This window comes from Leuresthes tenuis, unplaced genomic scaffold, assembly GCF_036924035.1.
Source record: "Leuresthes tenuis unplaced genomic scaffold, fLeuTen1.0.hap1 SCAF_3, whole genome shotgun sequence".
In the NCBI taxonomy this organism is placed as follows: domain Eukaryota; kingdom Metazoa; phylum Chordata; class Actinopteri; order Atheriniformes; family Atherinopsidae; genus Leuresthes; species Leuresthes tenuis.
In genome coordinates this window covers 4,435,414-4,448,979 of record NW_027325357.1, presented here as the reverse complement: position 1 = coordinate 4,448,979, position 13,566 = coordinate 4,435,414, and the positions used below count along the sequence as shown (strand labels likewise).

Here is a 13,566-nt window from a genome sequence, read left to right as displayed (position 1 = left end):
CGTTACTCACTCAACATTCATTATTTTTATTACCAGTTTTAGAAAAATGCCACAAAAGATGCAAACAGTGCACGTTAGGTTGGTTTCAGTCAGAAATAACAGAAAAGCTCCCAACACTAACTGCAGCTTCTGTGCCTAGAAGAAACCTGGATCGTGTGAAAGTGTCACAGAAATCTAAGTGTAAAAGGTGACTGAGGTTGAGGCTGTGCTTCGGTTGCTTCAGATTTGGCCAGGCCACGGCGTGTTTGTGGGCTCAAGCAGAAGATGACGCAGGGGAACAGGCTGACTTCGAGCTGTGCGCCTGTACACAGACTGAACCGAAACAATGACATCAGTCAACAGACAAATGTTGGTGTTGCATCACTCCGGCTTGTTGCTGAGTATTTTTAGGCTTGGAGGAACCTGCCAACAGGACGTTAAAGTTGGAAGCCAGTGTGTGGCAACATGTCGTTATGTCATTTGTCTGAATTTAGATAATTTTCCATCTGCAGTTTGGTCCTGAGTGAGTGAAATTGAAGCTGTTTATCAGATATAAACCCCACTGATGCCACTTTGATGACTACATTCTTAACTCTTTATTTTTATTTTATTGAAACTCAGACTCACCCATTGGCTGCTCTGGACAAATCAATGAATACTGATTTACTTGATGTTATCTATGTGTTCCCTAGTTAAGCCTCGCATTCTGCATTTCCTGGGATTGTTCATTATCTGTATTCTCAGAAATGAACGTTACGCATCTGCAAGATCAAGCACATGAACAACAGGGGTAGGATTACAGGACGTGGTGAATTTCACATTAGATTATCCAAAAAGCACAACAGCAGATGAAAGCTTACAAGCTTCTTAGGCCAACATGATAAAGCTTACCAACAAAAAGTGATGGGCATTATGTTGGTGTCTGCCTTTGGCAGAAATCTCTTTTAGTGTTTATTGCGCAGTTGCAAAAAGAGCTTTAGAAATGGTCATTGTTAGGACGGAAAACCAGTGATTTTGTGGTTTTTATTTACGCTCTGGAGTGAGCAGAACCCTTCCTACGGCGGCCTCTTGCACAATAATAACAAACCAAATCAAATAATAATGAGCAAAGAGAGGTTCATATCCAGAGAAGATTCTCACTTCCGCAGTCTGTGATTTCCCATTTCCGTTTTATCCTGTTCGGAGGTGAAAGGGCCGGAGCCTTTTCCAGCTCTCATTGGAGAGGATGTGGGGTACACCCTGTGCGGTCAATCACAAGGCTTACAGTCAGTTTTGAGTCACATGTTAACCTAATATGCATGCTGTGGACACAAAGCTCTTATTTGAAGTATCAATTTGGTCCTTAACTACCTCTTTACACACACTGCATCCACGTTAGTATGTGAATCACGCCGTAGTAGCATCCGAGTAATTATCCACAAGTGCGTAACGCTAAAAAGAGAGAATCCAGAGTCCTTTCAGGGAGCTGGAGGTCGTCTTCTTTGCACAAAGGCACCTCAGCTGAGGACACATACACCTGCTACATATCCCAAGCCAGATCCATCGTCAAAGTCTGGGTATCAAATGTATCTCCTTCATTGTAGTACAAGGCTGACATTCAAAAGTTTGATGCTGAAGCATTTTGATCCTTCCACCTTGTGCTTTTAGCACCAGGGGTTATTTTCAAGAAACTAAATATTTGTGTGAGGCTGTATTTGCTTTTATTTAACTGTCTAATACACAGTTTCTCAACCTTGGGTTCAGAAAGATAATCCCAGTGTCGCCAGATGCTTGTCGAGAAAAAAAATAAAAATCAAACAAGCAGTATAATAAAAATAGAATTCTATGAAACATGGGGGCATCGTTTATCAGTTCATCAGTGATATATTAAGAATATATTTGGAGCGTCTCTAATGGACACAAAAAACCCAAATAAAAGCTCAATTTTGGCAAGAATTTACTCTGTGAGTCGTGACTCAAACAGGTTGAAAACTACGAGTCAAAAGTATTTGGGTAGACATGCTGACTGAGAAGTGGATCTGACCTGCACACACACAGCAGTGAAGCCACAGCGAGGCGGAGAAAGTGCTTTTCAGCTGCAGTCACACAAATTAGCAACGTGGCACCTTCCTGCAGGGCTGTGCTGCCGTGTTTTATTTGGGTTTTAGAATATGACAGCTGAGAAAGCAATGACTTATTCACCTGATTCACTGCTTCGGCGTCATGACTGTCGTCTCCTCTTTCATTCTTTGGTGTGTTTGCAGCAGCGTGCTACACTGTTTTCATCCCCTGCTGGCTGAGTCTGAATGTTACATAACAACTATGTTTGAGGTACAATTTAACAAGTTAACGAGCCGAGACTGGGACTAAATGTGAGATGAGAGGTGGGAATAAGATGCTGAGAAGATACAGCTAGTTGGATTTGTTCAGAGTTACCATCCCACCCTGAAAGTACTTTCCCCAAACCAGTACCGTCTCCCGTTCCTGTTCCATTGGATGCAATGGAATATCAATTATCTGAGCGGTCCTGGGCCCCTTTTTTTTCATCGATATATGTATATTCAATCTGTCTTCTTGGACTGCACAGATGTGCACACATCTGTACAATGTGCACAGTTCACTTACTTCATTACATTTTACCCTGGAGCAGTTTGAAGGAGAAGCTGCTGAGCCAAGGTGCGGGTGACCTGATGTCCTTTAAAAAGAGGCATGTTTAATTATGTCCCATCAATCAGTTTGTCAGAGTAGGCACCTTTTTGAATGTGTCTCATTTCAGAAGAAAACCTTTACATTGACCTCCCAGCAAGTAATAAAGGCAGAACTCCCACTAAGGAAAAACCAGCAGGAACATAAAATAAGTTTCAAATCAATTTAAGGAATATTTCAATGCACAAGAATCAGGTGGTGACATGATTCAAAATGCTGACACTATTTACAAACTAATTATAATTTGAAGCGTGACCTTATTTCATCCCTGAAAGTGTTTTTCATATTTAAGTCCATGTAAGTGTAGCAGCTCAGAGAGACACGAGTGTCTGTAACCAGCAGAGCTGAAGGAAGATTTTTATATCTGCATCTGTCTTCGTTCAGATGGAGAAGGTTTCAGATGTGTAAATGCGTCAGTATGAGTAATCTTAATGAGACAATGCAGATGGGCAGCGCTGGTGACGAGGTGTGACTCTGCTGTGTATGTCTAAGAGATGACTGACCTGGTTTGTACCTTTATAAGTGCCAGTTGCTGCCTCCTCTGCTGCTCACACACTCTGTCATTATTACAAAATGCACTGTGTGGTCAGAAAATGAGTTTTGATCGTTTTGGCCCCTTTGTTGAAACACCTGTGAGGTTGCAGCTTGCAGAGGGGGATGACAGTGTCATGGTGGAAGAACAACACCTTCAGCCAGCTGTGGCCAGACCTCCTCACCAAGCATCAGGTTTGGACTCAGCTAATGTGAGCAAAGAGCCATCATAAGCTAACAACTTTGTGAGTTTGTCCAAATAAACAGATTTTTGGAGTGATATGATGAACATTTAGATGTGGGATCACTCCTGATGAATCCCAATATAAAGAAAATGTCAGAAATGAACAAGTGAGTAGATGAATTTAGTGCTGCTTTCCCCCTGCTTGTATGCTCTTACCGAAATGAGATGAGTGTTTAATAATTTAAAGGTGCCATGCCTCATATTTCATCACACAGTAGATCATTAATAGATGTCTTACTGGGTCAGATGAAACCCATGACCTTAGTCAAACACTGTCTCCAAACCCTGTTTGTGTCAATGTAAAAGACGATATCTGACTTGTTTTATTTCTCGTGTTTGGCTTTTACTTTTCAGTAAAAAGAGTTTTGGCTTCTGTTCGTTTCTCCATTTAAAATCAGTCGCAAAGACAAACTGCTCAGAAAAATGTGTAGTCCAACACTGCCCCCGTGTGGCCATAAATTAAACTGCACCCACCAAGTCCTGAACAGTCAGCCTTTTTAAAAAGAAATCCTTCACAAATATCTCCTGGAGTCTCTTTCAGCGACAGAAAACCTGAAGCTTACTACAGATTTAGTTTCATAAAATCCTTCTGTCTTGCTCTTCTTGTTTTATTGAATTGCTTTGTTGTATCCATATTAAGATTTCCTCATAAAAAGTTTTGAAAATGAGCTCTGAAGCCATCAATTAAATGAATGTTTTATTGATCCACATCTACTTTGTTCTCCTTTCTTAAAGCTGTATTTCAATGTATGATTTCATACTGTTCACATTAATTATTAACATTTCATTGCAGTACCTGTAAATCTTATTGCTCCACCACTGCCAGGTATTGATTTTACAGATTAACTTCAACATGGCTGACTGGCAGTTTGGCCAATACTTCAGTCTGCCAGTCATTTCCTTCGATCATTCACCATCCTCGTATTAATCTGTCGTCTCAAGCCTGTCTCCTTGTTTAATTTCATCTTCTTCTCCTCTCGGTCACTCATGCGGTAACTTTCCACACCCGTCATTCTGAGCCAGACTTTCTGACTCACCACATATAGTTAAGCACATGTTTGAGCCCTAATGTTGGGATGTTTCAGTTGAAACCATAACGCTAATCAATACTGAGTCATTCTGAGTGATCAGCTTTATCCTGATCGTGCATTTCCTTTCTGTTGGGACTGGTCTCATCCAGGATGATGACACTCTCATCCACAGTGTGTTTCAGTGTGAAAATTATGTGAATCATGTGTTGCCTTCACTGTCATCAGATCGCAACTGGATGGGAGATCTTGAACTGACGTGTTACACAGCACATGAACACCACAAGGAGCTGTCGTTTTGGACAATGTGAGGAATTAATGTAAAGGGAAACTGAAGCTGAGGCAGCAGGTGGTCGGCACACACATTGAGGCATTATGTGTGTGTGTGTGTGTGTGTGGGACATTATTTCTGCCTGTAAGAGTCGCCACATCTTCAGCCTTTTCCTGCTTATTTACTCACTGCTTATAAATGCCAAAACTTGCACTTCTGTCAGGCAGTGCCACCGGTCAACAGCTGCTGCTGACTGTTAACATAGAAACACCGGTCAGAAAGTCACACTTGTTGTTTCCATGGGAACACAGCAGTCAATTCACTTTGCTTGAGGCTGAAGTGGATAACTTAACTGTTGCATTTGCACCCGAGTAACATTAAGTTTGAACTATAATACTGTTTGCTGCACAGCCGACTCCGTGGCTACATATGAACCAGTTAATATCACAGACACTGTTCCCCTTTAATACCCGTGTCAAAGTAAAACATTTTAAACACAAACTCTCACTCATATTTTAACTGAGAACTCCACGGTCTTTATTCGTTAAAAAGGGGGTAACATCCAAAGTTAGACGAGCAGAAAGCCGGAGCAAACCAAACGGGGCCGAAACCTCAGCGGTGCAAATCTTTTAAGATTAAAACTGACCAGATCGGAGCATCATCTCATCCCCGTGGTTTATTCTGTGCACTAAAAGGCTAGAACACGAGTAGCCGCCCCAGTTTTTCTAACATGAGCAGAAAGCTGCACCCTGTGGTGACTTCTTCATCACACTGCTGTTTTTCACTAACAAACAGATGTTTGCTGCTGTATGCTGCCCATTTAAACAGAAACACGAGTTTACGATTTATAGTCCTATACTAAGTAGCAGCTTATCTTTTTCACAGATTTAAAATACATTCAACTGTTGTTTGTCTTGTTTAATTATCACAGTTGTTACTGTTTGATTTTTTTTCTTATTCCGATGCTGATGTCCAAAAGCAGAGAGGCAGCACATATATGAAACTCTGGGATGAGGTTGACTCATCTCAGGAACATTCATTTATTCACTGGTGAAACTGAGATGAGTCAGTTTGATTTGATGCTGTTTTCTAAACAATCCGTTTTCTTTCTGAGGGTTCCTTATATTCATATTATCTCCCTGTTACCGTCTCTGCGTTGCTCATTTTAATAGAAATTAAAACAGTGAAGTTACATTAAATGGCACGACTATGTGAACCAGTGGAACCAGTGTTATATTCCTCCCTCTATGTAATAAAATCCTACTTAAAACAAAGCAGAGCAGGTGATGTTGGTCATTGTGTGTTCGTACAGAAGCTTCACTCAGCCGGGCTGTTAACCTGAAGCACAGCCTGACATCAGCGTCTAGCTTCCTGTCGCTCACCTTCTTCTTTCGTAATCCACACACTCGTCCCTGTTGAGCAGACAGAAGAGTAATCTCGTAAATGTACAATCTAATCTACTTTACAGACACAACACAGGAGGTTTCCAGCTGTATGAAACCATGGGAACGCAGCGAGAACAGGCCGACTGTAGCTTTGGGACACGTGTTCGCCAGGTGTTTGTAGCAGGGATCTCTTCCACCACAGAGCCATGCTGCGGCTGGGGGTGGAATGGGTAACACCACTGCTCTTATCTGCCTCCTCAGCCTGCTGACAAACCCAGTATGGAGCACTGGACCGCACTGAGTTCAGAGGAGGCACACACACAAAAACATGCTACTATATACAGAAAAACAGAGAAAACCCAGAAATGAATGAGGGAGCCAGAGGGAGATTGGTGCAATAATTCAACACTTTATACAGATTTAACTCTGTCAACTGTTTATGATGGGATGAACTACATGAAAACGGTCGGGCACAGATGTAGAAGGCAGCTAAAACTAATAAGAAAGTCCTGACTACGGGTGGGTGCTCCATCTACTGGGGCTCAGAATAAGAAATTAAACTGATCTCAGTCGGCTTCATGCAGAACTCGACCTCCTTGGTGACTTCATCCGCATCAAAATGAACAGCTGCAGGAGCCAATGATCAACACAAAGGTTGTTGTCTCTTCTTCCATGTTTTTTCTTTATATCACCTTTTATCTGTCCTGCTGTCAGTGGAAGAGCACGACCTCAATATGCCATAACAGCACGGTGTTAGTCTGCTTTTATTGCATCAAATGTTCCACCAAAATCCTGTTTTTTATATTAAATTTTTCATGGTACAACTAAGACGAGCAGGTTTAATGCATATTACTCGATTTATCAACCACTAAAAATGCACTAACGCTCAAATATATTTAAACCTCTTCTGTGCCTTGTGCATACTGGTGTGTTTTTTTCTGCTCTCATTGTTGGCAACTCACCAGTTTGTCAGAAACTAGTTTAAGTCCTGTATATGAAGTAGAACTGACAGTATAGGTCAATTTGACTCTAAGTTAGATTCCATATGAACAGATCAACTATTTTATATGATTATTGAGTCTTATATGATCCTTCAGTCCAAGTTTATTTTTATGATTAAGTCAAAGCAGGTCACACAGAAACAAACTCTACAGGAAAATATTCACTGTAACTCAGTGAATATTTTATTTATATATCCGTTGTTGCGGTTTACTTCTCAAATCATTAATTCGCAGTTATAAGGTCACATTTAGCCACAGGCATAGTTTCTACGAGTAGTTCCCCTAAGACTTTTACCGCCGTTACAATCGTTATTTTAACCCGATCTGGAACCGTGAATAACTGCAAGACGCTGTTGCTCTGCAGCCCCTCAAAGCAAGGTAAAATACAGAAGTAAGGCAACGAATCAACAGTGTTAGAAGATAAAATAATAGAGGGTGAATTGTCTTACATTGGAACAGGTTGCAGCACTGCAACGTGGACGTGGAAGATGGAAAATGTCTGGAAGGGAGGATCGTGATGAGAGCGTACTGGTGATTATCATATATCGGGTTGCCAGATTTGCAGACGTAAGCTGCAGAAATCAGAAAGTAAAGCGGAAGCATAACTTATTCAGTTTTTGGAGTGACTACTTCAAAAATGCTTAGCAATGAAATATTTTGCCATAAAGTAATTAAAATGTATATGATCAGTGACGTTTATCTACATTTTCCGCAGTTAGAAAAAAAGAAGTCAGTTTTCTGGTTGAAATAATAAAAATATTTACTGTCACTGTAAATTAAGAGTAAAATTATTACTTGTAATTTGGCTTACAAAAACCAACCATTACACGAAACAGCTCAATACTAGCGAATGGAGCAGGTGCATTTTGCTGTCTCAAAACGTATTTTCTGCGGACCTGGCAACCGCCGTACGGTCAATCTGCTCGACGCAACTCAAAAATCATGGCGGACGAAGTTGAGCAGGTCTGTGTTGGTTTATTCAAATATCCTTTTAATTGTAGCACAGCGTTAATGCAACTGTCTTATATGGGGGGGCTACGGGTGGTTTTAATCGTGTTCTTGATTTGAAGTGCTAAACGTGTTGTTTTGTGCCCTGCAGTTGTGTTTTCAGACTGTTTGGGCCTGTGACGCCGGCTAGCCGGTTTAGCCTGGTTAGCTTCTACTGCTACCGTCAAAATGACAAAAACGTGTGTGATTAGCCGTGCTCCTATGCGGACCATACACGCCCAGGTTTAACCTCAAAAGGGAGATTTAAAACTAGTACACGTAAAATACACACGGCTCTCAGTACTGGTTCTCTGAAATGTTCATCACACGGCAGTGACAAGACTTTATGTTGTATTATTTTAAACTATTTAAACTGCATATAAATTGAATGCTCAAATATTAGTTGCATATTAAAACGCGGGGGTTTTCATGAGAAGACGCTACTCTTATATTGCACCTCAGTGGTTCCTGTCCAGGGACAGTTTAGTAAATAAATCTAATTCTTCTGGTTTATTGCTTTAGCGCTCATATTGTCACTTTCCCCCAAAATATTCTGACTGCATAAAGTAAGTTCAGGAGTTTCTTTTTTTCTTTCTTTCCCAAATAACCCAAATTCCTCTATAAATTTGCTCCACAGAAACCACACTAACAAAACTACCTGCTCTTCATTTAATTTTTGTTTGTTCCTCACCAGCTGATGGAGAATACCTCAGAATGGCAAATACAAGCTTTATTAATGGGTCTGTACTTTTCCTGAAGTTTAACTTGACTTATAAACATTTCTAAAGGGTTGCATGGTGAAAAACTGACCAAGCAATAACATTTGTCAGCAGAAATGAAAAACAGCAGTATTCAGGAGGTGCGCCTGTTAAAAAATGAGAAAAGAATGGGTGGAAAATTAATTTTAATGCTTGATCTTTAGGCCTAAAAAACTGCACCCTCCTCACTGAGGGGCCATCATTAATACTAATTTCCCTCTGAGTTTAATTGTTTCCTATCTCTGCCGAGCTTTGTGCAGAACTGACTTCACAACATTAACCCATTTACAGCGTTTTGTTTGATAAGCGGGCACTGCAGACGGTTCTCTGGCCATCTTGCCGGGTGTTGCTCAGAGAGAACCAACTCCTTCATCCGTCCTGCTGCTGAAGTTGGCTGACAGAGGTTGAACTTTTGCGAGTTGCCTGCCAGCGACCTTGAGGCTCCACTGCTCCTTATGAATAATTAGCTCATCTCTCCAGGCTGTTGTTTCTTTCAATGAAATCTTAATTTTTGCTGCTATTTTTACCCCCCCCCCTCTCAGATCACTGCACTGATACAGATCAAACTGTTCTGTAAATAAAAGTTATTTAAAATCTTTCTATCATCGAACCTTGAAACTGAATGAGTGTCAGACCTGTACATTAGTCACAGAAGATGGGAACCGTTAAACAGTGTCAATGCTGAGACTCCTTATATTCTGCAGCCTTACGTTGCTTTGTGTAAAAGCCGTTAGAAGACGGCATTAACACACCTACATGCATCTTCATCTGTTTCTCTTCTCCAACCTCCACAGGGCTACAGCTTCTCTGGACGTTTTTTAACCCCAACCATTTATGATTAGCTGCACCATAAAGATATTTTAACATTGTTTCGTTGTTTAACTCTGGAAGAGTCCTCAGTTAAAGAAATGCAGTTGTTTCCATCATCATAGGTCTATACGTTACTTAGATTAGGGAGTTAGAGATTTCTAAAACACATACAGCTAAGAGCGGGATTAAATGTGTACGTAAGTCCAACTGAGGACTCGTGTGTTTTTGCGTTCTGCAGCAACCGGCTACCAACACAGTTGAGGAGCCGCTGGATCTGATCAGGCTCAGTCTCGATGAGCGGATCTACGTCAAGATGAGGAATGATCGGGAACTCCGCGGCCGACTGCATGTAAGCTGCTGACAGTCAGCATGGTTCAGACGATCATTTCTCCATTTCTGTGAGCTTGGCTTTGCAGGAGATGCTTGGAAAAATACACTGTTTGGTTGTTTCTGACCGGTTTCACAGCTTTTGTGGGTGTTTCTACTCGTTCTGATGTTTGTTGTCTGTTCCAGGCATACGATCAGCATCTCAACATGATCCTGGGTGATGTGGAGGAAACGGTGACCACAGTGGAGATCGATGAGGAGACGTATGAAGAACTCTACAAGGTACAGCGTCATTTTCTTCTGTTTTTCTCCTTTTGCAGCTGCACTCTTAAAAAAAACTCCTAAAAAATGAAATAATGCTTCTTTACAATCGTTTGCTCTCTTTGAAGGATGACACGTGCTTTTTGGGTTAAACATGTCAAAAATAATATCAATGGTCCTGTTGAACAGTCAAAGGGATGTTCATGTTAATCAGAGCTTTATCAGACACATCCAGGCTGTTGGAGGCACTTTTCCGTCTGTTGTCGACCATAAGTATAAATCCAGAGACTGTTTACAGTAACTTGATGGAAGAAAGTGAATGGATGTGTTCACGCCCCCCTGCAGCACAGTTTATTCACTCCGTGCTCTGTGACAGTCGGCTAACTTCACACAGAGTTTGCTGCTGATAGTTTTGTGCAACATGGCAGGATATTTATCAGATTTTGACAATGTGAACAACGACTTTGAGTAAGATGGACGTTCTTACCGGAGTGAATAAACTGTGCTGCAGGGGGGCGTGTGGATGAAGTGGTCCCAGTAGAGTGCCTGTGTAGAAATCCCTCCGTTAGCTCTCCTATAGCTGCAAGTAGCCACATAACAGCAGCTATGAGCTAACAGAGCTATGAGCTAACAGAGCTATAGCACACGTTCATTCATTCATTCTTCTTAAAGTATTGGTGAAATAAAGACGGATAATGCCTTATTTAGAGGCTGTATCGTCCCTGCCCTGTTCACTCCGTTATATGGATATACGCCTCTCATGAGTTTTCTAAATAGCTTCCGAAGGACGCCAACTTTCATCAAACTGTTCTCGGTGAGTAGATAAACGTATTTCATGCCAGAAATAAGGTCTAGATTTAAAAATACCCCTTTAACTTGTGTTCAGACCAAAGGCAGACATTCAGCAGAGCACGTCTCATACGCTGGAAACTTTATTGGTATTTTAATTGAATAGTTTAGAAATAGAAATCAGCACAGAGTCGTGTAAACGTTTGCCTCGTTTGTGTCCTTTCAGTCTACCAAGAGGAACATCCCCATGCTTTTTGTCCGAGGAGACGGCGTGGTCCTCGTAGCTCCGCCTCTCAGAGTGGGCTAATCCCGGCCGAGGCCTGGCGTGGAGGAGAGCTTGTGGCAGCTGGGAAGGGTGGTGCTTAAACATAAAGGGGTTTAAACACATCCCCCCCTTACGTTAAACACTTGTCAGGATCATTCTCTGAATTGAATTCTTTAATTATTGACGTTGTTGCCTGGAAAATGAAAATGATGTGTTCAGAGAATGAGGATTGACGTCTTGGAACGAGATAAATTTGGTTTTTACCTTGATAAATTGTCATGGACTGTGGTGAAGTCGGGCCACAGTGAATATTTCATTTAATTTTGCTCAGGAAAGCTGTTAAAAATCCTCAGTGTGAATTTAGTTGTTAGCTTTCCAGCGTCCGCTCATACCAGACAGTGTCTCACTGTGGTTTCAAGCTGTATTTTTTTAAAAGTATGAGCACACAGCAAACTGAGCAAAGGGATTTGATTTTATTCCTTATTTGGGAAGTTTTTTTTGAGTTTCTGTTGGGTAGTTTTTCATTTTTTATATGCATTTGTAGTGTTTTGTGTGAGTAAATGAAGCTCAGATTTGTAAAAAAAAAGATGTGGCTGAATAAAAATAAAAAAACCAATGAAAAAGAGTTCAATGTGATATTTGTTAAATTCAGACTAAATCTAACCGACATACAAATGACTTTTACCCAGAAATATTTCAGTAGAAGAGGCTGAAACATTAGCTTTTGTCCTCTTTCTCCCCACAGGTTAAACCACCTGTGCCACTGGAGGTTTTAATCTATACTTGTGCATAATGTTATACACTCCGGCCACTTTATCAGGTACCTGCTAGTGAAAGGTTGGACCCCTTTTGCCTCTAGAACTGCCTTAATTCTTCGTGACATACTTTCAACAAAGTGTTGGAGACGTTCCTCAGAGACTTTGCTCCATATTGACATGACAGCATCACACAGCTGCTGCAGATGTGTCGGCTGCACATCCATGATGCGAATCTCCCGTTCCACCACATCCCAAAGGTCTGTTGGATGGAGATCTGGTGACTGAGGAGGCCATCGGAGTCCAGGGAACTCATTGTGATGTCCAAGAAACCAGTTTGAGATGATATGAGCTCTGTGAGATGGTGAATTATCCTGCTGGAAGCAGCCATCAGAGGATGGTACGCTGTGTTCATAAAGGGATGGATATAGCTATATATATATATATGTATAAACACAAGGGCTGTCAAAATGAACACACACACATGTATATCTGTTAACGCGTTAAATTTGGCTTTTATAGAACATGCGTATAGCATGCACACGTTATCGTGAGTAAAAAGCTAATTTTGCGTAAAAAGGGTAAATTTGAACACAAGTTAACCCGGGTACCGGCACTAACGGAGATGGAATTTTTCTGTTCCGCCACTGATTCGACTGCGACTGAAATGGAGAAGCGTTTTTCCAGTCTTCTGTTGTCCGGTTCTGGTGAGCCTGTGTGAATTGTAGCCTCAGTTTCCTGCTGTCAGCTGACAGGAGCGGCACCCGGTGTGGTCTTCTGCTGCTGCAGCCCATCTTCTTCAGGGCTCCACGTGTTGTGAGTTCAGAGATCTGCATTATTTGGTTGGAACGAGTGCTTATTTGAGTTCCTGTTGCCTTCCTGTCATCTGGAACCAGTCGGCCCATTCTCCTCTGACCTCTCACATCAACAAGGCATTTTCACTGGATATTCTCTCTTTTTCGGACCGTTCTCTGTAAACCCAGAGGTGGTGAAAATCCCAGCAGATCAGCTGTTTCTGACACACTCAGACCAGCCACGTTCAAAGTCCCTTAAATCCCGTTCTGATGCTCGGTTTGAACTTCAGCAGGTTGCCTTGACCACCTCTACGTGTTTAAATGCATTGAGTTGGGGCCGTGTGATTGGCTGATTAGCTGTTTGTGAACATTTGAACAGGTGTACCTGATAAAGTGGCCGGTGAGTGTATACAACTTTGGTTTATGTTTCAGATCCAAACTGTGACAGAACTACTAACGAGCTGCCTAATAACTGCAGTAAATATTTTTTACCTCAATCAAATTGCAGTTCTATATTTTAACCACTAGATGGCAGAGCCTCTACACAAAAAAAGACTTCAGTGTTACCCTGACATCATTTCTGCTTTTTCAGTTCAGTTCACTTGGTCTACATGACAACACACCAATAGCTATGAATGTAAGGTTTTCCAGACTAAGCGTTTATCTGAGGAACATCAGACTGTTATTGGTCAAATC

General features: G+C 41.4%; 2 protein-coding genes across 3 annotated transcripts in view; both read left to right on the top strand.

Annotated features, from left to right (window-relative positions):
- Positions 1 to 13,566, top strand: part of LOC140302946 (protein-glutamine gamma-glutamyltransferase E-like) — a 302,930-nt gene that overhangs the window by 208,997 nt on the left and 80,367 nt on the right. The window lies entirely within an intron of this gene.
- On the top strand, positions 8,022 to 11,909 carry lsm3 (LSM3 homolog, U6 small nuclear RNA and mRNA degradation associated). Its single transcript, XM_072381472.1, has 4 exons — positions 8,022 to 8,087; positions 9,918 to 10,028; positions 10,193 to 10,288; positions 11,283 to 11,909. Exons 1-4 carry the CDS (start codon positions 8,067 to 8,069, stop codon positions 11,361 to 11,363), a joined length of 309 nt encoding a protein of 102 aa, XP_072237573.1. The 5' UTR covers positions 8,022 to 8,066; the 3' UTR covers positions 11,364 to 11,909.